The 26,442-nt window shown below is 36.5% G+C and overlaps 2 protein-coding genes and 1 long non-coding RNA gene across 3 annotated transcripts; 2 read left to right on the top strand and 1 right to left on the bottom strand.

Moving 5' to 3' along the window:
- Nucleotides 1–367: 367 nt before the first annotated feature.
- On the top strand, nucleotides 368–4,772 carry LOC128983926 (uncharacterized). The gene is made up of 4 exons (XR_008489972.1): nucleotides 368–600; nucleotides 1,603–1,795; nucleotides 2,867–3,009; nucleotides 3,402–4,772. It is a non-coding gene; the product is annotated as an uncharacterized LOC128983926 (long non-coding RNA).
- A 1,791-nt stretch (nucleotides 4,773–6,563) lies between these two features.
- On the bottom strand, nucleotides 6,564–16,691 carry LOC128987898 (ankyrin repeat and zinc finger domain-containing protein 1-like). The gene is made up of 12 exons (XM_054408981.1): nucleotides 16,566–16,691; nucleotides 15,500–15,632; nucleotides 14,736–14,930; nucleotides 13,848–14,038; nucleotides 13,074–13,188; nucleotides 11,531–11,679; nucleotides 10,542–10,767; nucleotides 10,066–10,269; nucleotides 9,046–9,177; nucleotides 7,769–7,973; nucleotides 6,968–7,283; nucleotides 6,564–6,765 (listed from the first exon to the last, which is right to left on the bottom strand). Exons 2-12 carry the CDS (start codon nucleotides 15,621–15,623, stop codon nucleotides 6,592–6,594), a joined length of 2,031 nt encoding a protein of 676 aa, XP_054264956.1. The 5' UTR covers nucleotides 15,624–15,632; nucleotides 16,566–16,691; the 3' UTR covers nucleotides 6,564–6,591.
- Nucleotides 16,692–18,857: 2,166 nt separating this feature from the next.
- LOC128987685 (60S ribosomal protein L27a) lies at nucleotides 18,858–24,010 on the top strand. The gene is made up of 5 exons (XM_054408667.1): nucleotides 18,858–19,000; nucleotides 22,333–22,396; nucleotides 22,692–22,789; nucleotides 23,305–23,457; nucleotides 23,854–24,010. The coding sequence occupies exons 1-5, from the start codon at nucleotides 18,998–19,000 to the stop codon at nucleotides 23,980–23,982; spliced, it is 447 nt and encodes a 148-aa protein (XP_054264642.1). The 5' UTR covers nucleotides 18,858–18,997; the 3' UTR covers nucleotides 23,983–24,010.
- The last annotated feature ends 2,432 nt before the right edge of the window (nucleotides 24,011–26,442 follow it).

The raw sequence follows: 26,442 nt of genomic DNA, 5'->3' as shown, positions 1-26,442 counted from the left end.
CTACCAAAATTATAGTGTTTCGAGTTCTTAGAAATCTCAGAACACAGAACTGAAACAACCACTGAGCAATAATTCTAACTGGAGGTAGCACTGAATGTCAAAGATGCGTGTCGCCAGCCGCCATGTTTGCGTGAGGTGGGTGTCCATAAGAAGCCATGTTATTGCTATGACAAAAAAACTCACTGCTATACAACCTAGTTATAAGAAGCCATGTTATTGCTATGGTAAGAAAACTTACTGCTATACCAACCTAACAAAATCAGCGACTCGCTTTTGACAGACTTCTGCAATGGCAGTGCTACCTCCAGTTATAATTTTAGCTCAGTGGAAACTGGAAACAACTGAAGTTTAGTTTAGTGTAAGTGTGGTCCTTGCTTGTCTTGGTTGTCGTTGTCACATCACAATCGCGGGAAAGAAAGTGATTGTGAAGTAGTTTAGTGATGTGTTGCTAACTTTATTAATTAGTTTGGTTTGTTTCTGATTACCTTTTTGCTGTGGCCCGCAATCGAAATACTTCAGTTTTTGGTCTTTCAGTCTTCTATTGTTTAATTTTGTTCAATACTAATACCATTCTTCACACCATCAACTAGAACTAAAAAGGTAAACAATGTAGGGCCTATTAACAAAGTCTCAAAAAGTTAAGTTAGGCAGTTTTAGGTGAGTTGGGGAAAGTAAATAATAACCTGCAGTTTTTTTTTTATCTAATAACATGTTTCCCTTTATTCACAACTTCTAATTTTATTGCAGAGGATACCCTTCCGGACGTGGATTTGGCGTCCGGCAGTTACTGTCATGGTCATAACCTAACCTAACCAACCAAACGTTAAGGGTCAGTGGAGCCCTGGGCAAACCCAAAAGCAGTGCCCCCTTTTATCCTAGTGCAGGCAGGCGGTGGTTGAGGGGCACCCTGTGGGCGCCCCCAAACCATAGATAAATGCATAATAGTAAATTGTAGGAAATTTGATTCTCTTTCGGAATAATACCTTCCACTTTGGTCGATTTCCTCAGCATTTAAAAGTTATTTGCAAAAATGTCAAGCAACCTCCGAATTTCTAGTGGTGAAAAAAGTTGGTGATTACTTTTTAGCTTTGTACAATGAAATCTTCAGTTCTGATGGATCGATTTTGTTAAATAATGTGTCTTTGGAAGACATAAACTCTTTGATTTGCTTTTTCATTTGATGTGTTTTTTTATAGCGGTAAGTTTAATAGTATAAAAGTTAAAAAGTTATAAAGCGTTAAAACCTGGCTATTCATTTGAAACACCCGGTACTGTATTGTGTTATGTCCACCTTCAATTTGATATAAAAGATGGGGCTAAGCTGTTGCTTTTAGTTTCACACAATTCCTCTGGTCATCCACACAAATTTCATTTGGCCTAAACATGACTGATATTTTGATGAACAGCATTTTGAAATTTTGATGAATTTTTGACAGCTGTTGAAAATAGGCTATCTTTGCTTGCCCAGAATGACAGCAGTTATTCTGCCGCTTTTTTCTTTTCCCTCCAAAGTGAAGTTTCTTATAGGCCTAGGTACATTTTAAATGTAACTTCGTTGGCAACTGCTGCCTGATAAACTAGCTTTTGATATGTATTTTTCAGTTAGTAAGAAAATGTCAGAAGCAAATAAGAAAAAGGCTAGAGGGAGACCTAAACAAATCAAAGAAGAACAGAACCAAGATTCCAACAACGTCAGGTCTTCTAAGAGAAAATCAGATGTGACTGATGAGCAGATTGCCAACAAGAAGTGCCGTGCAGATGTACCTAAGCTTGTCGCTGTTAGAATCGAGCATTGGTCAGTACAAAGAAAATGTTAAGTTCTTCAAGTAAAAGAATCTACAGTCGGAACCACGAAAGTTTGCAGTTGGCAGCAGCCAATCACAAGACAAGGCTAGTGCTACCTTTCCATATCGCCCGTTGACGACACTAATTAAAATACTAAACAATATTTTCAAATCAGCTGGTATTATTAGATTTGGCAACACCACACTGCCCTCATTGGCTCCATCGAAGTCACGTGGTAAATAGGCTCCTCCCTCAACTGCAAACTTTCGTGGTCCCGACTTTAGGCTAACTATTCTCAGTTAATTGATATTTTACCGGGGAAAAGTTACATTAGGCTTAGTTTCAAGATAAGTTTTACAATTGATAAAGTGAAGTGTGACCTACAATAAAACAGCTAGGCCTAACATCAATCTCTACAAGGTATGGCTAAGTACCTAGGCCAAGGTAACCTATTTTATCGTAGTTATCGTGTCAATCCTAAGGGCAAAACATGAACAATCATATAAAAAAGAGAAGCACAAAATTGTTGTTTTCCTTTTATAAATCAATATTAAGCTACAAAATTAATTGTGTAAACAAAACAAAATTTTTCAACATGTTTGCATTTTTTTAACTTTGTTGTTTTGCTAGTCCACTGTAATAGGCTACACTGTGGACCTACTCTAACTATAATGGGAGATTTAATTTAAATAAGTTACTGATAGGCCTAGCTTGAATCTTTCTTAGGTGTTGTCTCACTGACCATGAGACAGCACCGTAGATCAATTGAACCGTACATCACTTTGAATCTCATCTCCGTTGGGTCTGGCCAATTAAAACTTTGTGAAAGATGCCTAGGTCCATCTAAAGGAAATATTAAGAAATTCTTAGTAAATTGCTTCTTGTTGGAGAGTTTTACTTTCAGGCTACGATATGTATATAAATGGTGTGTTAGGCTCGCCAAAATCTTGTTTTATAAGAATTTGTTTTTTGTGTTCATTAAACTCATTACAATTTCATTAAAAAACTCATTAAAAGTAAACCAATGATTTTAGCCTACTATTGTAAACACATTTACATAAAAATTTGCCTTATTTTCCAGTGTTTCCTGACGAGTATTCAAGAAGAGGGCGGAAGAGCTTGTCGCAGCTCTCCAGCCTGTTTTCCCTCAGCTTGAGTTTTCCTACAACCCAACCAAGCCTCGCCGAGGAGCTTTTGAATTTGTGATCCTTGAAGATGAAGAAGGTAATCATATTAGAAACATAAGTACGAATAAAAACTATATAGACCTACAATAACTACAGTACATTATCCATATTATATTTTGTTCCAGTGAATCCTCTTTGAAAGAAGAAGCAATAACTGGTCTTTTTAAGTGGATAATTTATATTATCGATGAAACTCATAAATAAAATTTAACTTATGTCGATTACGTTAAATTTACACAAGCTACTGTAGGACCTGTACCTAGAACCATTTTATTTATGTGTTTGCTGTTATAAGGTGTATTTTTCTTCATTTAGACGAGTTGAAAAGTTTGCACCTCATAATAGTTTAAGGATTAATCCTACATTGTTACTATCAAACTCGTTATGTTATAAAGAAAAAAGTTATCTAACTTTATATTTTGTTACCAGAAACTGTGATTTGGAGTGGATTGAAACGTGGGCCTCCAAGAAAAGAAAAATTTCCAGAACCAGAAAAACTTCTGGAGCTTTTCAAGAAACATTTGGACAAGTAATCAGTTGAAAATTGTACGAAACTTTGACTTGTAGTTTTGGATAATTATTATTTTAAGTTTTCATGTCAAATGTGTTATCGATCTGCATTGTTTTTTTCTCGACCATCACTTTAACAGAAAATTCAATATAGTTTTACATTAGCGTAAAAGGGCCTTTATTTAATTGAGGTAATAAACTTTCCTTGTGAATCAATACATTAGAACAAGTATGTTAAGAAGTATGAGTGGTGTTCAATTTTAGGTCTGAGATCTTGAGAAGCAGAATGAAAAAAATGCAACAGTTATGACTTGAACATGGATTATTTTGTTAACTCGGTTCGAGTAAATCTTATTAGGTGTTTCTCTGTATTAGATTAGTTAGTAAAAAATGTAAAATCCACCCAAGATTTAAAAACATTGCAATTAGCAGTTTTGCTATGAAGAACACACTGAAGGAGTTTTACACAAACAAATTTGTAGTTTATTAAATTTGTATTTAACTTAAAAAAGTAAGTGTTGAGTTTTTCTGTAATGGAGAGTTGTAAAGAAGTTTTCAACATAAAAATGTTCTGTCATTATTTTTAGCCTTTGGTTTGAAGCATAACTTATAAATAATCAAAGAATTGATGACGATTGGTCAGAAAGGATTCCCACTGGCCTTTCCGATGCTTGTCTAAGATTGTTTTTGGTTACGTTTCTTACCAAATAACATTTCATAAATGGTTTTGGGTAATATTTTGCCGAGCTTTTTTGGCCAAAGTGTGTGTTAAGCAAAGCTAAGTTCAACAAAAACAATATGACGATTGGATAGAAAGGTACCAACCACTATCTTTTCTGAGGTTAGTTTTGCGTTATTTTGGCTTTGGTTTGTACATTCTTTTTTGGGCCTTTTTACTAAAAAATGTATTTTGTTCAATTATTTTAGGTTATCCATTAAGCTTTTTCTTAAGCTAAAGTTTGTGTTTAGCAGAGCTAGATTCAACAAAAACACTGTGACGATTGGATAGAAAGGTACTAACCACTATCTTTTCTGAGGTTAGTTTTGCGTTATATTTAGCTTTGTTTTGTACAAGCTTTACTTTTCAGAATATAAATCTCGTAGGCCCACATGACTAGATGTAAGACTTGAAGTACAAAGCTGTCACTTCACTCCCTAAGACATTATGTAGTTTAGGATTTAAGCATTTTTATACAAGGTCAGATTGTTACTGTTTTCTACCTTTGTAAGCTTTTTCTTTGTGTTTTTCTACTTTTATAAATAAAACACTGAAAATAAATATATTTTTCATTGTGTGACCTAAAGAGATAATTTTAGTTATGCTCATCTTATCCATGATTAGAAAACTCTCATTCATTCAATACAGGTAGCCTACATTATTTAGATGATGCAAGAATATAATACAGTGGTTTCTAATTATAAAGAAAAAAATAGATTACTGAAATGGATGTGAAAGTAAATAAATATTTAGGTTTACATTATGGCTATTACAACCTAATAGTGTATCTCATTACTAGTCCCGAAAGTGACCCTTTTTTGCGCAAGATGGTGGTTTACGAGTGAAGTGAAGCCAAGCACTGAAAAAAGTATCGAGCCCCAAAATGTAACTTTTGTGACAAGTAGTGGTTGGTAATATTCATCATGATGGAAAAAATCACACAATTCTTTTTGGTTTGCCTAATGATTCCTCAAGTTTTCACATACAATTTATTTAAAAGTAGACTGTCAGAAGAATACATACACCAGTGCTCCTGTTGAGCTGAACTGGAACTTTCTTTGGGTGAGGAATTTGTTTGTTTGGGAAAGTAATGTTTAGGAAAGGTAAGATCATGTCTTAATTGATTTGTAAAACCCAGCTGCTAGGGATTCAAGCTGTTTTTTTATTATACCGAGTGATGAAAAATTATTTTATTGTTCAGTTTCAGTTACATATGAGACTGATGATTGTTCAGTAATAGTACATTTCATAACAAGAGTAGAAAGTGAGTCATTACATATTTGAGACAATGTTTGAAGTGCGAGATTTGTCGAGCACTTTAAATGGTCGAGAATATGTATAGACCCACTTTCACTTGTGTTTTGAACGTTACTTTTCGCTACACTACAAACACTAATTATATTCTTAATTAAAACAGACATTGGATATATCTTTAGGAACATTACAAAACTCATAGCATTTTTTTAAGGTTATGCCTAAATATCTACTTTGGTTGTTGGTACAGTTTTGGTTGTTAAAAAATGAAACAGTTGGACAAAACAAAACAAATATTTGTTTGTTAAATAGGAAAAATCCAAAAAGATAGTAAACATTACTTTAGCATAGATGCTTTTACTGTAGTAAACAATGTAATGATAAATTTTGGCAGGTTTTAAACATGTAACAACAAACGGTCAATTCACAGTAGTGTAGCGAAAAGTAAAATTACAAGAATAGATTCAGGCTAATGACCATACAAGCCACACATTTTAATTTATTTTGTAGCTTAAAAACTGTCGAAAAAGTTATTTTAAAACCAAAATGTGTTAACATTAAATGTTGACTTTCTTATTGGAACTTCAAGACCCACCGACAGAACTACCATTAATGGCCCTACTGGAAAATACCATACTAGGCCTATTTGACTCAAGTCTGCAGCATATTGGGAAGTTAAAGAATTGTGAGGGCTTTGATTTTTCATATGTTTGAATAGTCAGAGCCGGAATTGGAGTACTTGCGGCCCAAAGCCTAAATACCTTGAGCGGTCCCACCCCTAAGGTGGAAAATCCTGCGATCATGGTGAAATTGTAAATCTCCAACGATCAAAAGGGACATCATCACCCATGATTGGGGAGGAATCGTGAACATCTCCTCTAAATCATGGGAACAACGTCATCAACATCCACCACCATGGTAAAATTATGAAAATTTCCCACAGGCTGCAACCAAGGACTAATCAGTATCGTCAACCACAATCGCTGTGAATTAATAATTTTTAAAAATTAAACTTTTGTTCTGAAGAATAATTTTTGTAGAATACACCGTGACCTAGTCAGACTAGTGGTGAATCCGGCTTTGTAGATAGTGTAAAATAATCCAATCAATTGAGGTAAAAAAAGAAATTTATATTTATTATTTTTGTTGTATCCGATGTGCCTTAAGACACGGCATGCTGCAGAACAGGTTAGTTTCGTAAGTAAATGGGACTTTCCCTGTGATGTCGATGGCACAAAGGTAGCATCGGGTGAGCACCACGCCGGACTTGCCCGCAGCAGCTAACAACCTCCTCTCAGCAGCAAGAGCTCTCTGTCACAAACACGATTGTATCTTGAGATTAGTTTTAAAAGCAGTGTTAGTTAATTTAAAGGATACTGACATAGACGTCACATCTATGTGGACCCTGAGCTTTTTTTTACCTAGTAAAATTGATTAGTGAACTATAGACTATATTAATTTTAAAAAGAACAAAGTTCCTCAGTGCGCTACAGTCTATAATTATATTTCCTACCTTTTCTCTATCGCTGAGTTCCAAAAATCTTTTTCTCTCCGCTTCCTCTTGTCTTCTCGGCTCATCAGCAATCCTCTTCTCCCTCTCCTTCTCTCGCTTCGCCTTTCTCTGCGCTCTTCTCTTCTCCGCAGCTTCTCTCTCTATCTCGTTCGTCAGCGCGCTGGGAATGTGAGACTTGCTATAGTCGTACTTGTCAGGGAACTGTCCCATGAAGCGACGGAAAGTGTTGCGAGTGTCTTTGTCCGGGGCAAAGTCATAAGCCGTCATCGCTTTTTGGTCCTTTGTGCATGGATTGGCACCGTTTTCCAGCAAGATCCTGAAAGAAAAATGTATTGGGTAGGTTGAGTATGTACCATTGTAACTCGATTATAAGCAGATCAATCGATCAGTAATTACTATGTGGTTGAAAATTCACAAAAAAAAAACTGTATGAAAACTTTTATAAAGAACCCTGTAGCTTTAATGGTTCCAAAGCCTAAATAGTATGGAAGTCGCAAAGTCGGTAATTTGTTCACTGGTAACCATGACAACCCATGAGTCAGGTAGACAGTGAACGTATGAAGAAAAAAGGAATAGCAAACTTTAGAATCCTGATAAACTGTGGCATTATGCCAAACTCTGAGATAGTGTTGGTTTATAGTTGTATTAGGAGAAGAGTCTAATCAAGAACAAGCTAAACTGACAACTTCAAGAGCTACGTTACGACTCAATATAAAATGATAAAACAATTGCCTTTCAACATTAAATGGCAGTAACAAAATATAATACACAATTCATTATACAAAACAGGTCAGACATTACCAGACTATTTCCTTGTGCGAGTGTCTAGCTGCGCTCTGCAGCAGGGACAGACCGTCCGTGTTGAGTTGGTTGACGGCTTCCGTCCGCTCCTCCTCGTTGATAACGGATCCCTCCTGCTGCAGTGACAACGTCAGCAGAGTCACATCACCTGCCGCACATGCCGTCACCACTTTCTGGCGGAAACTCTTTAACTCTGCGCTGAACTCTGAAAATTTGAGGGATTATTGCCGTAATTTTTCATTACGATAAGTAAAGGATTTAATCTTTTGCTGTCTGGAATTTGATGCCGCCCTTAGGTGAATCAAAAACCAAGATTTATTTCCAGTAGACATGAGAAAAATACATATACCTGTAGAAGTGAGATAGTTTTTAACATGTGGGTACTAAAGTGGACATCACATTAATTTTGACAAGCTGTAGCCAATTAAAAAAAATATATAGTTGACGCAATATAAAAGATTCTACAGCTACCAATAAATCATCCAATAAGTTGACTTGATAGACAAAAGAAGTTGACTTGATAGACAAAAGTTGGTGTATTCAACAGAAATCAGCAATTTACAACTAGGTTCATTTTTATTTAAAAACTGGCAAACTATTCCTATCAATAATCAAAGCTAAAACGTTTAAAGCTTACTACACTAGCGCAGCAAAAGGCGGAACTCATAAAACCATATAGTGAACTAACTGTATAGGCCTACTAGTCAAAACAAGACAACCAATACTGAAAGAAAACAACAATTAGTAATAGAGGGTGGGCAAATATAATGTACACGTCTTTACAGTAGGGAGAGTCAAACGAGACTGAAGTCACGTAAAGATTATAACTACAATCATTACTTTAAAATTATGTTGTTACACGAATGATGGAGTGCTACTGTAATGGTAGCTTTAGTGTAAGTAGCTAGTGTAATGGTAGCTGTAGCTTTGAATTTATTTATTATTTTTTGTCCTAGGCACGAGCCCAGAATTATTTTTTACATTACTTTGGGCTAGGTTGCAGCACTATCACTTAGATAAAATCCATCGGTGATTTGGCGGGATTTGAACCTGGGACCGAAGTCTTGCGCTCTAACCACTAGACCAACTCGCTCCCAAAAAAGAACTAAATTACAAAATTGAATGTTGATAATTTAAATCCTAAATCTAAAGAATCACATGGTGAAATATATTTCCTAGTTGTGAAATCAAATGAGAAATTGTTGAGGAAAAAGCGTTTAACGTGAACTTTTAGCTTCATCAATGTATAAATATTACTTCAAAAATTAAAAACAAACCTTTTTCTGGCGTCGGTTCTTTTTTCTTCCTCTTTCTCTTTGGTTTCTTAGGAACAGTGTCCTGGAACTCCTGCAGGCTGTCACCGAACGATATCTCTTTGTCGTTATGGATCATCGAGTGGTTGTCTTGTTCTGTAAAAGTTGGAGAAATGTTAGATATCAAAAGTATAGGCAAACTTGTAGCGATTGTTTCAAAACCTAAATATTATTAGTATAAAAATCTTTGGCAAAAACATTTCAATTTTAAATATGTTGGCTGAGAGAAACACCACTTTAAATTTCCAACTGCCCAGGATTTGAAACAAGTAATCGTCAAATAAGCCCTTAACACAACAATTATATGTACTCACTTCGCGGACTACTCAAATCAAAGTTGAGTTTTCGTCTTGTCTGCAAACTCCTTTTTTTCCACTAAGTCAACTTGTGTTTCTTATTTCTACAAACACTTGGTATTTCCCACTGAGATAGAGATACAACTGGAGGCTGGACATTCCCAGTGCGCTGAACAACGAGATAGAGAGAGAAGCAGAGGAGAAGAGAAGAGTGCAGAGCAAGGCGAAGCGAGAGAAGGAGAGAGAGAATGAATGAGAGAATTGCAAGACTTTGGCCACCATTTGTACTAGGGAATAGAGTAAATTGTACTGAGTACATTTGAACTAGGTTATTATATGTAAAGTATGTACCATTAGCTGAGTTGATTACTCGAGTTGGTAACAAACTAACAAAATTAGAGTCTGGATTTTCTAGCAGAGTTGCCGCGTCAGTGATACCTCCATTTGTATTTCTAGATCAGTGGTCATTCCACCATTTAAGCCTATATTTATCTGGTCAACACGTTGATCCCCTTGCTCTACATACTAGCAATGAATATTCTTCGTTTCTCCTGATGACTAAGGTACCTTATTATTTCTCCTCCTATCACCACCACAGTTTTTTATAATTTTTCAGTACCCAAAAGTCGATGCTAGAGCCTCTAGAAGCAACCAAAATTCTCGTTAAACTTTATTTAAAACTACTCACCAAATTCACTATCTGACGATTCATACTCTGCCAGTAGTGTGACATGTTCGGGTAACGCTCTGTCGGGCGAAGGCCTTGACTTTGCTCGGTCAATGTGCTTCTTGGGCGACTCTGGCTTAACTGGAGTGACTGTCTCCTCTATTGCCTCGTCCTTTCTCGACCTTCGAGGTGACAGCAAGGTCGAACGGAACACTTCTGGCGAGTCTACAAAGTTTGATTATGTAGTGAATTCCTTAGGCACCACCAATTGTACAAATAAAGATTTATGTAGGACAATTAATAATTTGGACCTTTTCCATTTATTCACTACCACTAATTAGTATATTAGGTTAGGTTAGGATCTTTTCCGTTAACACAGTTAGGACCTAACCTAACCTAATATACTAATTAGTGGTACTGAATTAATGGAAAAGGTACAATTATTCAGTAATCTTTACTTGATTCTACGCATAGATTTAGAAGTTTAAAAGACTTACCATACACGGTGGCAGTAGACAGTAGGCTATGCACTCGTTGTACTTCACTGAAGGTGGCTCGCCGCGTAGGAAACGGCACAGTGCGCAGACGAGGATCGGCTTTGTTCAGTGGCGCGGTCTTGCCTCCGAACAACACTCCACGGTTGAACGGCCCTACAGCGCGGTAGAAGATGAGGTGACACGCTGCTACCTCCGCTGTCCAAGCGCTCACAATCTCTTGCACATGCTACGGAGAATAAAATAGTTTGCTACACACATCGTTAGGACAGCAACGTTCGTAGTGTTTAGTTGAATTAGAATGCAGCTGATGAGTACAGAACAGAGTGATATCTGTGTAGCTATGTTGCTAACGGAGGATTGTTTCTTTAGCCATGCTTATTCATTATAAGCTCATTAAACAACAATAGCTGGGCGCTGTTTTTTTAACCATTCAAAAATCGATTTATTTTTGTTTAAAGAAATTACAGTCGAATCTCTATAAGAAAAATTTTAAGGAGCAGAGGGAAAATTTGTATTATCGAGGTATTCTGAATAAAGAGGTTCGTTTTATCGAGGTTTAAGACTGCCGTTATTTATCTTGTAGAGGTTACTCCTCCTTGCCAAACAATGACTGAGGAAGGAAGAGGGATAGTGGGGGTTTCATGTTGAGACAACCTTCTGTTTGTTTTGAAAACTACGTACTATAGAGGTTAAGATCATGAGAAATTCGTCTTATAGAGGTCCCATTCGTCTTGTAAAGGTTTTTGTACTAAGAATATTTGTTGTATAGAGGTTAATCTGTCCTAGCCCATGTCACAAACTAATTTCTCTTATGAAGGTTTTCAACCTAATTACTACGTTGTATAGAGGTGTTTTAGCATTTTAGCACCTTTAATGAAGGTTTCAAGGGTATCTAAACAACTTTGTCTTATCGAGGTATTATTTTTCCGAGGTTCATACTAATGAAGTTTGACTGTAATACTTTAACTGCTATGCTGAGTGAGTAGTACCTGTGTAAGAGCCTGTTCGTTGTAGCGGCGCAGACTGGCTCCAGCACTCTTGGCGTGTTTGCCGCTGTTATCCTTCCCACTCTGTCCGCCTCCCTGCTTGGCTCTCACTGTGTAGCTGTGGAACGTCTTGTGTTTGATGGCCTCCGTCCCTGCAACAAGATTATTTTTCAGTACTTCACGTGCGGGTGAAAATTTTAAAAGTGAAAAAACATGAATTTTAAAATCTGGGACTTTTCTATTCATTTTCACTATGAACATAATAACTTCAATTTTCCCATAAATTAGGGATGGACGGGATTGAATTTTTAGTTCGGGACGGGACGGGATTCTTTTCTGTGCATAAAAAGAAAGTACTGTATTGCAAGTACCAAAAAAGACATACGAAATCAATTTTTACCATTTGTGGCACTGATCTATAAAAACCAAAAAATGGGTAACAATTTACAGGTACCTATAGAAACTTGTGACTCGCGGGTCACGGGTTGATCGTCTGTATGACTCACGGTCAACGGTCATGGCGCGATCATCTTCATGACTCGCGGTCACGGCGCGATCGTTGGTATGACTCGCGGTCACGGCACGATCGTTGGTATGACTCGCGGTCACGGAGCGATCGTCGGTATGACTCCGCGGTCACGGGGTTATCGTCGGTATGGCTCCACGGTCACGGCGCAATCGTCGGTGCGGTATGACTTGCGGTCACGGCGCGATCGTCGGAATGACTCCGCGGTCACGGGGTTATCGTCGGTATGACTCGCGGTCACGGCGCAATCGTCGGTGCGGTATGACTTGCGGTCACGGCGCAATCGTCGGTATGACTCCGCGGTCACGGGGTTATCGTCGGTATGACTCGCGGTCACGGCGCGATCGTCGGTAGGACTCCGCGGTCACGGCGCGATCGTCGGTATGACTCGCGGTCACGGCGCGATCGTCGGTAGGACTCCGCGTTCACGGCGCGATCGTCGGTAGGACTCCGTGGTCACGGCGCGATCGTCGGTAGGACTCCGTGGTCACGGCGCGATCGTCGGTATGACTCGCGGTCACGGCGCAGTCGTCGGTAGGACTCCGCGGTCACGGCGTAATCGTCGAAATGACTTCGTCTCCTGCGTTCGCGGACCTATCGCTCGCAATAACGGCGTTATCGGCACTCGCGAAGCGGAAAAATCGCCGACGATCGGACCAAATCCCGTCCCGAAAAATTCCCGAGTCAAATGTAATCCCGTCCCGATAATCGGGAATATTTTTTTCCCGAAAAATTCCCGAAATTTCGGGACCCGTCCATCCCTACCATAAATTAACAACCACATCAAACTCATTAATATACTACAAACTAGATTTTTAAACAAACAGACTTTGTTCCACCAATATCTCATATGGTCAATGTTTTCTAATACCTATAAACAATGATACAAATTTAATTTTTAGATTATATTCTAAACTTCCCGCTATATAAGAAAGGATATGGCACAATATTGAACTATTTCAAAGTCAAATCTGCTAAGTACATACCCTACTGCAGTTAGTTTTCCAGTTGCCAACTCACCTTTGAATATCGCAGCTGCCATATGTCCTCCGCCCAGCATAATAATCATCCACTGGTTCTGGATGGGCAGTTGTAAAGCAGACGACACCAGCTGTTCTTCAGTTGGTAACTCTGACTGTAAAATCAGCTGATTAGTCATGGCTAAACCTACTAATCATTCTTAGAAAAGCCACTTTTTAAGAGTAATCCTATGGTTTAAAATCGTACAAATCCTGATTGTAAATTTTGAAGCTTCGTTTTTCGTGTCTAGTTCATGTACAGTGACACTGATGGCTAGTGTCGACAAAATTTAGTTTATATTATCTTATATTATCTATGGATATGCGTTTCTGTATTTATTATACCATCTTCAGATCCTTTACAAAACTTGAAGTTTTTCGACACATGATTTCCTGTCAGTTTTTTAAAAACCCAGTCAGAAAACATTTAGTCACGAATATTCGTTTATGTGTTTAATGTTCGTGGCATTTTGAGTGTACTATTGACAAAATGTTTATCACGTATTAAAATGGATTAGGCTAAACTATTTGTGTTCATTGGTTAGAACTTAGGAGAAAGGAGAACAAACAATTAATTTACAATTTTAGAAGTCTGTTCTTTTTGGTTTAAAAAACGATTAATAACAACTGGGCTGGATGTAGTTTCGAACGATCAAAAAGCTTGAGAATTTTTTCATGATTGAATCCACACCTTTTTACACCAGACAAGCACTATATTTACACAGCAACCCAGCCCAATGGAATTTTGCTAAATATACGGATAGAATGATGTTACCTTTTTACTATGCACCAAGCATTGATAGACAGATATCAGTTTCCCCGATTGGTTCTCAAACAGTAGCCGAGCCCTCCGCGCGACCAGGTGGCTCAACCTCTCGTCTGAAAGGTCTTCCGTCTCCGTCAGAGAGCCGAGCTCAGACTCTGACTCCGTCTCGGATCCCGAGATACTAGACACATCGTCCTGCTCTGTAAATTCAATAAAGTTGCGATTGAAGGTACCGCATCTTTCCCAATTCATACCACTAATTTGTATGCAATAATACACAATCTCAATTATTACATATGTTACAAGTAATTCTACCCAAGAATCGTTTAAGCATGTAATTTTCCATGTTATTATTGCCTGAATTTACAGTAGTCGCAGCTAGTCTGGGCGTGCGGACCCTTGTGTACTAACCGTCCCCCACGCCAAAGCCATGAAGACAGCGCTGAGGCACTGAACAGCCCCAGAGAGCCGTGTGGGCCAGATGTTTTTGGAAATGAGCAATAAACACTCCCCTCTACACCCCCCGCCCTAGCGCGGCCGCGCGCCCAGACTAGCTGCGACTACTGTACCTAAGACATCAGCTACTGATAAGCTTCATGCTTGGATTCTGGTGGGGTTAAATTTTATTCAATCTACAAACTATGTTTACATAACCTCTCAATTGGATGTTTTAGCTCATGTCTCGGTTCTAACTCAAACAAATCTTATCCTAAACCGAATGAATATGTTTATAAAATTTCAACTTGAACATAACACAGTGTAATAGGCCTAGTCACTTCACGAGGAAAAAGCATAGAATTTGTTATTACTCAATCAACTATAGTAGTTTGATAGGTACTTCACTCAAAAGGCAATCTCACAAAACACATGCGTTACCAACACAACTAAGTAACTTACCAGTGATCTGATAGAACCTATCCTCAGTAAAGAGTTTACGATTGGCCAGATGCTGCTTTAGGTTGTATCTGTGCCAGTCCATCTTGTAGTGATGTCTCTGTTGCGACTGATCGGAGAAACTGACATCACAGAACGAGCAGAACAGACGGTCGGAGACATTCAGTTCTTGGATCAACTGGCGAGCATCTTCCTCACCTGAGAGATTTGCGTTTTAGACATAAACATTTTTTACATGGATTAGGAAAATGTACGTTTGTTTGGTACAGAATTTTTTAGTCTAAAATATAAGGCTAAGTATCAAGCAGGAGTGATTTTTTTGTTTTGAACTTATTGTGGACAGAATGGTTACTGTGACTACTTTCTTTCTGGTATAAAAAATTTAGACCCAGGATCACTCATGAATATAATGGTTCAATTTACCTTATACCTAATTTTTCCAGTGATTTAACTGTCGTCTAATTGGCAACCAGGCTAAAGATAATCTCATCAGGGTAGGCTACAGTTTGAATGTAACATCACATGTGAGTTAGTACTGGCCAGTTGTAAATAATGCCCTTCCGTTCTTTCATGCTTTAGTCTATGTTTATCGTCACTGTTTGCGAGTATGCCAATGATCTCAAGATTCAGAGTCAGACAAACATGAGAAACCAAACAATGGAATGAGATTTTGAGTAGGCATAATTGCTAGAGATGTGACTATTGGTTAGGTTAGGTTAGGATAGGGTGATCATGATAGTGAACTGGGATACATCTGGAGAACTTACTAGTCAAACATGGTGTCTGCTTCAGTCGGACTAGAGGAGAAACTTGGATGCCTTTTGTTAGTCGGCAAAAGCTCTCTTCATCAAAGATTGAGCAAGTAGATACAGTCTTCACCTCTTCTGCCATGACAGTTTTCTAGAAATAAGGTTAAATTAGTTTTTGAGTTTAGTTTTTTTTTTTATTAGGCCCTAAGTTAGTTGGCAAAATTGGTTCACAAAATTAGTTTTATGTATTATCACAGAGAAAAAGTAAGTTACAAGCAGAGGATACAGTGAAGCGTATGGGAATTGTGAGAGTGTAGGCCTAGATCCTGGGTGTGAATCAACAAAAATTCAAGAGTTCTTGAGATTGCAACGCGGATTCAGTGCACTCATGCCAACACAACTCCCACACACTTAAATTATGTAATTCCTTATGTGTTCATGTAAAAGACTATTAGAATAACTTATCCTTATCATCAGCATATTCCGCTCCTCGCTAAAACAATAACTTAAGGGGGTGGCAATTGTGCTTTGAGAATTGTTGGAAAGTAAATAAAAGAAAAAGTCTTATAACACTTACAACATATATTTAAGCTTACTGTTACTCACAAGACGGCAAATATACACAAAAGATGGTAAATGGTTAGTGGTTGTTGTGAGTGGGAAATCCAAAAACCTAGCAGTAAGTAGAAGCTTATTCCTTGATTTGCCCACTTCAGGAACTTCTATAAAATAGGTTAAGCTATAACTTACAGGCTAAAGCGCCAAAGGTACACTTAATTTAGCCTATGTTTAAAAAAATAAATATTCTTTTAGCCTATGTTAAAGGTTTTATTTCAGGAAAGATCTAACCCTTTGTTATTGACAGGTTCTGTTTAATTAAGCAAATACATATCAGAAACTAATTCTTATCATGGAAAAATAGAGTGAAGCCTAGGCTATGGTGCAATAAGGAGAGATTGGTGGCAGAAAAAAATAGCCTACAATTTATAGACGTTATTAGCCCTTATTGTAAGATAAGCCTAACCTTTTTAGTCTTTGCTAAGAAAAATGGCAAATAATCATCAATTAGGAACAATTTTATTACCTCCGGGTCAGTCGTGGATTTTAATGTCAGGTTGTGTATGTTGAGATTGTGAAATTGATAACCTATAATCTTTTTTCCAGGTAATTTACGTCGACGTCTGGTCGTCTGGTCTCGGTCTTTGGTGTCGTCTGCAGTGCAGTGTTTCCAGTTCCACACTAACAACACAAAAATCCCGCTAACCAGGTCAAGAAGTCCCATTTTACCCCGCAACCCGTTTTAATCCCGGACATTGTCGAACCACATCGAACACCCTGTTTTGGGGGGAAATCCCGCCTCCCGCCTGTACAAACACCGCAACCCGCAACACCAAGTGCTGCTCCAAATGGCTAACTAAATAACTACCAGCATAAGGATCCAGATCGTTTAAAACTTTCCCGAACGAAGGAATGCAGCAGCTCCCAGCTAGGGTAAAAGTACTACAAAAGTCCCGCTTACCAGGTCAATAAAATCCCGTTTTATCCCCCACTCAATTTCGATCCCCCACATGGTCTACAAATCCCGTTTTCAAGTAAATAATCCCGCGTGGCCGCGTATGTAATCTACGCCTTTTTCTTTAGCTTAAAAAGGCTGCCTATGATTTTTCGATGGGACATCAGAGTTTTTGTCTAGTGCTCGCGCCCATCAAGGTACTATCATTGACTACTATCTACACTCTGTAGATATAAAGTCAATGGTAATATCCCATTAAGAAGTTTTTTTTTTGCAATCACTATACCCATAACCAACACCTTTACAGTACAGTAAATCTGTTACTAGGGGTAGCGGGTTGTCATGTACATTTCCGTCATTCCACTACAACACCACACACCACACACACACACACACATGTTAGCATTATACAAAAGTCAAAGTAAAATTTGGCGAAAAAGATGCATCCTTGATAAAAATCGTCACCAATATGATCTGAAGTGTGTTATCATCTACGCTCCCATCAACCTGCCACCAAGTTTTTCGAAGTAATGTCATGTAGTGTAAACTGCAGGCACTCTCCTATCAACCCACCCCGGCACCACACACACCGGTGACAAACACCAACCCCGACAACAAACCTCCACACTTAGAGGTAGTTCTTCTCCGACAACCAGTCACCACGTCTTTTTGGTGGCAAACGTTGGGGTCTCCTTTATAACTAAATAACTCTTTTATTTCACTCTTATGTGGTTTTTTATCAGAATTTATTTTACAATCTGTTCAAGCAAATATGAAAACCATAAGTAAAATAGGTAACATAAAAGATGGCAGGAAGCAAGCACCAGTCATCAACAAACTGCCAAAAATTGGATCAATCATTTAAGTATTTACAGAAATCTGTAGCTTAGGTCCAGCACAACACTTTTTAATCTGGTAATGCACTGACTATTGTCCAGCAGATTAACATCAAGACTGTTCGGATGACATTCTAATTTTTCTTGATATTTTTTTCTAAGGTCTGTAATTTCTTCTTTCACTGATTTGATTTTGAAGTAATTCCTAATTGTAGTATTGGATACGAACCAGGGTGCGCCAATAATTCTTCTCAGCGTCTTAGCCTGAAATCGTTCAAGAATTTCGATGTTGGATTCTCTTATGTGTAACCTACACATTTGTTTGTCTTCATACGAAATAGTAAAGTATGTGAAATTAATGTTCTAAATTAAATCATTTATTGATCCAGCATTAACAATGTATACAAATTATATTGGCTAAGTCAAAATGAAATAAAAGTCGGATATATATACTTAAGAACTATTTTTTCAGATATACAATCTTATACAATATACAATGGTGCAGATATATATATTTACATCACTATTCATGAAACTGGATTTAGATGGAAATTCTTGGACGCTGTAACAGGTCAACTTAATCAACAAAGATTTAAATTGTCTTTTAAATTTTAACAGGTTTGGTTCAAGTTCAAGAAAAAGTGGAAGTGAATTAAAAAGTATTATGCCATTGTACAGAAAATGCTTCCATAGATAAAACATACTTGAGAAGTATGTTTTATAGATCAAACATACTTGAGGACTATGTTTTATCTATGGTGCTTCTTAAAAAAAGTTGTCGAATGTTTAGGAATATATATATGTAGGAAATATAGTTTAGGAATAGGTAATGTGTGTTAATTGCTGTTGGATACTATTTATATTAATAGTAAAAAAATATACAGCTTAACAAAATCTTATTATAGATAAAACCATGGGGTCCCAGATTATTGACATCACAAATTATCTTCATAGAAAAAATCGTTGGCTTAAGTATTCAGTACGTTGAAATTTTGCTAGGATTGCAGGTAAACAACATGCCATATAGTCAAGCCTACTAAACCAAGAAGGATCAGAATCAGAATGTCCCTTTTTTAAGTTCTTCTTTTTACTTCCTCCTTTGATTCGGCCATCATCAAATTTGTTGGTCTTTTCTTCCGTGTTAGAGAGAAACATCAACCAACCACAATGGTAAGATTCTTATGAGAAAGTTATCTCTTAATTTTAATACAATCTCTTATTATACTTTCAATTTTTTGGAATAATCCAAACACATTTTTATTGTTGTCTTAAATAAAAAGTCTTTAGCAATTTCTATCCTGTATATAACGTAATAATAGGAGTAGCTGTCAAGACCTAACCTTAAAAGCCTTTAGAGCAACGAGTCCTAGTTGATTGCATATAATTTATATTAGATTTTATAACGTTATATTTTCATCCTACATATTGTTGTATAGACATTAACCCTCCGAGTGTCACGTGTTTTGGCCTTAATGTCAGCCTATTTTTTGCTCATTTGCAAGGTTTTTAAAACTGATCTGAGAAGCTTAAAAACAATGTTAATTATACTGTTCTATATACCATTTTGTTTGGAAAATCTTGGGCTTCAATATTATATATAAAACATAAGGAAGATTAAAAAAAAAAAAAATTTTTTTAGGTAAAAAAATGTATAATTTCGAAAATTTTCAAAAAAAAAATAAGTTTGCGCTCAATGAAATTGTATAAATTATAGGCCTATAAATATTTGAAAATAGCCACTTTGTTCTAAATTTTATGAGGATTACAAATCTATAATAATATAAGGAAGTAGATTTGCAAATAAAAAAGTTATGGGCAAAAAACAGATTTCAGTACATAGCGTTTAGCTAAGAATGCATAGCCCAACCATAGCTAGGAATCTGGCTGATAATTTACATCAATATCACTACCTACTTCTTCAGGATCATCAACCAGCACTTCAAAACCACTTAAATCTTCTTATAATGCACCACGTATATCACTACTTTTGATTTTTAACACTAAAACAATGATAAACGTAATAAAACACATCAGTCATCGGTCCGAGGGTAACCTAGCTGTTTACAAATACACGCACGTCAGCTCAGTCAGCTGTCTGCTACAATATTTTCGGAACTAAAATGAATAGTGCTTAGAGACAGACCTCTGCAGAAAGCTTAGAATATTACGGACAGAACGATACCTAACTCAATCCAGTACAGTCCGATTCAGTTAGTCATAGAGCCTTCGCCGTAAACAGTGTTCGCGAGTCGCTGCAGCGACGCACGACACTATACAAAGTGCGTTACGCGTCGCTGCAGCGACGCATGACACTCGGAGGGTTAAGAGTTACTAAGAAAAATGTACAATTTATTGACTAATTTAGGCTCAAGTAACTAACGGTAGGCTAAGCTATGTATTTTGAGCCCTCTGGGTAGAGTACTGTATGCTTGAATGTTGTATTCACTGATTAAGTTAGCCTTTGTTAATTTGGGTACACTTCCATATCTGTTGGCACAAACAACCGAATGAGTAATATTGATTATTCGATTGTTTAATTCGTTGAATAATTGATAGGCCTATATCGATCGATATTTTAATTCGGTTGTTTGTGCCAACAGATATGGAAGTGAAGGCCTACTCGTTAATTTGCCTTTAGTTAATTGTTTTTCCCCTCAAAAGCCCTTAAAGAAAGTAATTGTATTAGTGGTTGCATTGTTTCATTCCACAAGTTATTAGGCTTAGGCCTAAAGTAAAAGATTTTATCTAGGTAGGAATGTCGCGATACTATTAATACAAACTTATCAGATGCATTGATTTAGAAAAAAATTTAGTAGGGACTAAACTTGGGTCTAGTTACTGTAGGGTAAGGTCTTGGTTGTGTGAAAGTTATTCTGAAGATAAACTTATTTGGGCCTAAATAAAACTCAAGTTTATTTAACCCTCCGAATGTTATGTGTCGACTTTGTGTAGTGTTTTGTGTCGATTTTTCGACTCACAATCACTGTTTACGGCGAAGGCTCTATGACTGACAAAATCGGATTGAACTATTTAGGTATCGTTTTATTTGGCAGATTATAAGCTTTCTCCCGAGGTCTGTCTCTAAGCGCTTTTTTTCTCGAGCCGATCATAATTGTAGCAGACAGCTGACGTGCGTATTTGTAAACAGCTTGGTTAACCTCGCACCAATGACTGATGTGTTTTATTACGTTTATCATTGTTTTAGTGTTAAAAATCAAAAGTAGTGATATACGTGATGCATTATAAGAAGATTTAAGTGATTTTGAAGGGCTGGTTGATGATTCTGAAAAAGTAGGTAAATGTAAATTATCAGCCAGATTCCTAGCTATGGTTAGACTATGCATTCTTAGCTAAACGCTATGTACCAAAATCTGTTTTTTGCCCATAACTTATCTATTTGCAAATCTACTTCCTTATATTTTTATATTTTTGGAATCCTCGTAAAATTCTGAACAAAGTGGCTATTTTCAAATATTTATAGGCCTATAATTTAAGGGTTTACAATTTCATTTAGCACGAACCTATTTTTTTTTTTTGAAAATTTTCCAAAATATTTTCTTTAACCTAAAAAATTTTTTTGAAACAAATGTTCCTTATGTTTTATGTATAATATTGAAGCCCATGACTTTCCAAAAAAAATGGTATAGGCTATAAAACAGAATAATTAACATTGTTTTTAAGCTTCTTAGATCCGTTTTAATAAAACCTTGCAAATGCGCAAAAAATAGGCAAACATTAAGGCCAAAACTAGGGACACTCGGAGGGTTATGTTAGGCCTACTTGGGTAGGCTTCCGTATCTGTTGGCACAAACAACCGAACGAAAATATCGATTAGGTTATTCGATTGTTTCATTCGATATATATTGTTTGGTTAGTTAGATTGGGCCTAGGTTAACTTTACCTAACTAACCAAATGATATATCGATCGATAGTTTCATTTGGTTGTTTGTGCCAACAGATACGGAAGTCTACCCGCCTACTGCAGTTTTGGGTTATCTTGGTTAACTTATTTCAATCATGGACGTCATGTTTAAAAAAGGGATTTTTTACATTATTATGATTCTAGGCCTAAATCACGTTCTGAATTAAAAAATAACCTGTCTTTTCCCCTGGAAAGTTAATGTAAATTAACATGGTAAATCGGAAAAACAAAGTAATGTTTTATAAATATGTTGATACAAATTTAGGGTAAACTATTTAAATTGTGTGAGATTTCATGCTGAATTCGTATAACAGGCCCATATTATGTAATTATTTTAATATTAAATGTGCGTGTTAACATCCTGCGCAAGGACTATTTCAAGTCTATAAATCCTGCCAAATGAAACATCAAGTTAGGCCCAAGTTATGTAACTTTATAAGATAGCTTACTGATATCTTATAAAGTACTAAAGTAGTCCTAAGTTAGGCTATTTTTAATCTTACAACCTGTGCAAGCTGTGATGGATGACAAAGGGGGAGGGGAGTATGTTACTCAAGTTAACTTTAATTTTTTTTTTCAGTCAACTGCCAAGAAGAAGACCAGGAAGCTGCGAGGACATGTCAGCCATGGACATGGTAGAATTGGTAAGTAGGCTTGGGTTAAAATTTATTTAGGTAAGGCCCTATTCATAATTTTTTTTACTTTCCCTCATTAATGAATTAGCCCAAACTGAGACAGACATCTAATGCGACTCATATAGCTGTCACCCATTTTTGTTAAGTATGAAACAAGTTTAAGGCCGCGGTATTCAAACTGTGATTTATTTATTAAATAATTTAAATTTTGTGAATGTCAATTACTGTAACTTATTTGTGCCAACAAAAGGCTATGTTTAAATTAATTACTAAGTTATGTGTCAATGGTGTCTTTTGCCTCCAGGTAAGCACAGGAAGCACCCTGGTGGTCGAGGTAACGCTGGTGGTATGCACCACCACCGTATTAACTTTGACAAGTACCATCCTGGATACTTTGGAAAGGTAAGAAAAAAATTAATGTTCCTAGTTTGGCCTACGATGATTTCAATTTTATTGTTACATCTTTGGAATAGGCCTACGGTATCTTTTCTCTAAAATAATTGTAAAGCTTGTTAAATAAAATAATTTTTTTTTTTCTGAATTCTATCACATAACACTATAAACCACGCAATTGTCTAGTCAATTGAAATGTGGGATTTTTTACGAGAAGGTTTTTCACCCCAACCATCGATACTTTCTTGGGTTTATAAAAGTAAAAATAGATAGCCTTAACTTTCACTAGGCCTATTGAAAATAATTCCCTTGCGCTCAAAAGTTGTTTATTAGTCAATTTTTTTAAACATTCTTATAATTTTGTATTCAATGGTGGCACTTACATGATGATAAAAATTTCACCGGCGATCTGACTCGTTGTGATTGTACTATTATATTATCTGATGCTATGCCCTCAAAAGGCAATTGGAAATATTGCTATGTGAATCAGTGAATGCCAGCAATTAAGTCATGTTTGTTTCTAGTTGGGTATGAGGAACTACCACCTCCGTCGCAACCAGAAATTCTGCCCGACCGTGAACCTCGACAAGCTCTGGACTCTGGTCAGTGAACAGACGAGGCTCAAATACAAGAACAACCCCGAGGGCAAGGCTCCTGTCATTGACGTTGTCAAAGCGGTGAGTTAATCAGCTTGTTCGGTATCACGCGCCACTTGCAGTTAGTGTTAGTACCGTCCTGTTCTTTAAGGCACATGTTTTTTGTTACAATCTCTTTAAATTTCAGTTAGGCCTACAGTATTTCAAAACTAAGTTAGTCCAACCAAATATATTGATTTCAATTACAAACAACAGCTTTTACTCCAATTTATCCAACCAAACAATAAAGCATGAATCATAAAATTTGACTAAAACTAAGAGAAACAAAATTTTGTCAACATTAGTGCTTGCTTGACGTCAGATGAAAACAAGTAAGTTCTATTTCAGCGATGTAACTAAGTTCATGAAGTAAAATTTCATCAGACTATTTTTTATGAATGCAAGAAAGACCCTAATCGTTTATTTTTCTTGTTTCAGGGCTACTACAAAGTCCTTGGAAAGGGCAGGATACCCAAGCAGCCTGTGATCGTTAAGGCCAAGTTCTTCTCCAAGAGCGCCGAAGACAAGATTAAGGCAGTTGGTGGAGCCTGTGTCCTGCAAGCGTAATTTTTATAAATAAAACTGTTAAAATTTTCATAGCTGATATTTTTTTTCCTTTTTATTCAATTATTTCCAAGTTAAAGCTGAGATGCTTAAAGTAAGCACCTTCTTTAGGGTTAGATAACCAATTTGCAACTGTATTTGGCCTGAGCGCCGAACACATTTAATAAAGAAGCTTTGACAAATTAAGGGTTTGACCTCAAAAGTCTACAAAGATATAAGGAAATTTTGATTTACAATAAAGTTCAACTCCAACTAAACGCCCCAAAGTAGGATCATATTTAGCTTTATTTTACAAAACAGAAAACCTAAGTACCGTAAAACGGGGTAACTTGAGACAGTGTGGTAACTTGAGACAATTTGCAGATTTTTTTTTACATTTTTTTGTTGGCATACCTGATGAGTTATTGGGAGTTTCCTTAGTGTGAACACGTCATGGAAGTTGATCCCTTAACTACTGCATATTAAGACATATTGTAATATTCAAGTTAAGATTCTTTATTTATTTATTTAATTTGAGTTACAGATGTTGAAAAATTTATAGGCTTTATAACTTACCTTGTAGCATCAAGTCTATTATTAGGAATTCAATAATTGTTATTACTTACCTAACCTCAAAAGCTGAGTTGTCAATAATAATCTTCCCACTAAGCTATTGCCAACCTAAAATTTATAAAAAAATAAAATACCCTGTTCTGTCCTTGGTGGGGTAACTTGAGACAACTGATTTGACGAAGAAGGTGCTACAGTCAGTGCTATGAAGCGGACTCTGAAGGATAACTGGAAATGGCCGGAAAAAAAGGATGAACTTGACTATCGTTGGGAAGATATTGTTGGTGGTACCCCCCTAAAATGATCAATAAGAGGGTTTTTTTTCTGTGTTAAAATTTACTTAGTTATGTCTGACATTGTGAAAAAAAAATGTTCCCTCTTTTTTAAATACATTTTTTTAAGTTTGTAAGTTCATATGTGTATTCCTTTGTTTTCCTAAATATTTTATTATATCTCAAGTTACCATTGCATTATCTAATTTGAGACAACTGTTGTTTTAACATCTGTGTCTCAAGTTACCCCATTAATATGGGTAGCTTGAGACACTAATAAAAATAGATAAATAAATAAAATTTCTATAATTACACCAATTATTAAATGTAGAAACCATAGTAACCAGGGTAACTAATGTTTTATTCTAGTTTTTGCAGATTTCCCTATAAAATTGTTTGGTAGGGGTTTCTTTTAAGTTGAAAAATGTCTCAAGTTACCCCGTTTTACTCGGTATTTCAACTACTTTTTATCCAATCTCTTTGAGTTTGGTGTCATTTGAGAGAACATTTCAAATTTAAACAGTAATAGGCCTAATTTATTAGTTTTCTTGAATTTTGTTCACAAAATTAACCTGCCTCCCATTTTAAAATTTTGAGTTATGGTAAGCAAAATATGTCCTAAAACAGGTCTCAAAGATTGTTTGGAACAATTCAAAGATATAAATGTTAATGAAAAAATACAAAATGGATATCTAGTTAACAAAGAGTTGAAGACCAAAGAACTCGTTCGTGCAGTTTGGCTGTTTAACTTGCATGCAGGACACCTTTTCTTTAAATAATAGTGTTTGTGATAAGAAGACAAAAGAAGAGCCCTGAAGATGCCACACTATGCAGAGAAATGCATTGGGTTACAAAAACATCTCACCTACAAGAACTCAAGACAACAAGTATATCTTTATAGGTTACTAACAGAGTAGGCGGTGGGGCACACGGGAGGGACTAAGGCTAACATATCTTGTAGTGTCAGCGTTTGCCGCTAGAACCGCTAAGTTGAAAAAATTTTATTTTATTTCTAGTTATATAATTAACTTTTTAATTATAAAATATTGTTTTAAAATTATAAAATAAATTTTTAATTTTTAAAATAAAACTGTCATAACATAACCTAACCAACCAGACTTGCTGATAATATAAAAACTGTATAAGATAAAAATCTAATTAATGATTACTTATAATTTTTAATTAATTTTAAAATTTGGTATTATAAAATTGAACTGTCATAACCTAACCTAACCAACCAAACTTGCTGATATGAAAAATTTGTTGACAAAAAGTTAGTGCTTTCAGCGGGATTCGAACCCGGGACCTCCTGAACATCAAATCGAGACGCTACTAACTATGCCACGAACGCCGCTGAAAGCACTTCGTTTCGTTACGGTAATCGTGTTGCCTCAAGAGTAGACATTAGCCACTAGAGATATGACGTCACTTCACCTTTAGCCTTAGTCCCTCCCGTGTGCTTATTCCGCAGAGTAGGTACCCGTCCTTTGTATGGGGTTGGCATATAAGTATAAAATGCTTATTGCTGTTATGCTCAAGCTTTGCGTTTGCAATGGGATAGGACACAGTTTGATAAAATTTGCTTTTTCAAATTTACGGTATACTATAGTATTACACATCTACCATAGCCATAATGTTCTAC

Source organism: Macrosteles quadrilineatus, unplaced genomic scaffold (genome assembly GCF_028750875.1).
Source record: "Macrosteles quadrilineatus isolate MER2022 unplaced genomic scaffold, UCM_ALF_1.0 Scaffold_2__2_contigs__length_208266976, whole genome shotgun sequence".
Classification (NCBI taxonomy): domain Eukaryota; kingdom Metazoa; phylum Arthropoda; class Insecta; order Hemiptera; family Cicadellidae; genus Macrosteles; species Macrosteles quadrilineatus.
The sequence above is the reverse complement of the archived record's forward strand: the minus strand, read 5'-3'. Positions and strand labels throughout refer to the sequence as shown.

Bases quoted from the DNA above. Each gene is read 5' to 3' on its own strand.
- LOC128987898 (XM_054408981.1), bottom strand. From the start codon at position 15,623: ATGGCAGAAGAGGTGAAGACTGTATCTACTTGCTCAATCTTTGATGAA. The intron at 14,931-15,499 runs GTAAGTTCTCCA...CAAATCTCTCAG, and splicing joins GCAGACACCATGTTTGACTA to GTGAGGAAGATGCTCGCCAG. The intron at 9,178-10,065 runs GTGAGTAGTTTT...CAACTTTTACAG, and splicing joins ATCGTCAGATAGTGAATTTG to AACAAGACAACCACTCGATG.
- LOC128987685 (XM_054408667.1), top strand. The intron at 22,397-22,691 runs GTAAGTAGGCTT...TTTTGCCTCCAG, and splicing joins CCATGGACATGGTAGAATTG to GTAAGCACAGGAAGCACCCT. The intron at 23,458-23,853 runs GTGAGTTAATCA...TTCTTGTTTCAG, and splicing joins TCATTGACGTTGTCAAAGCG to GGCTACTACAAAGTCCTTGG.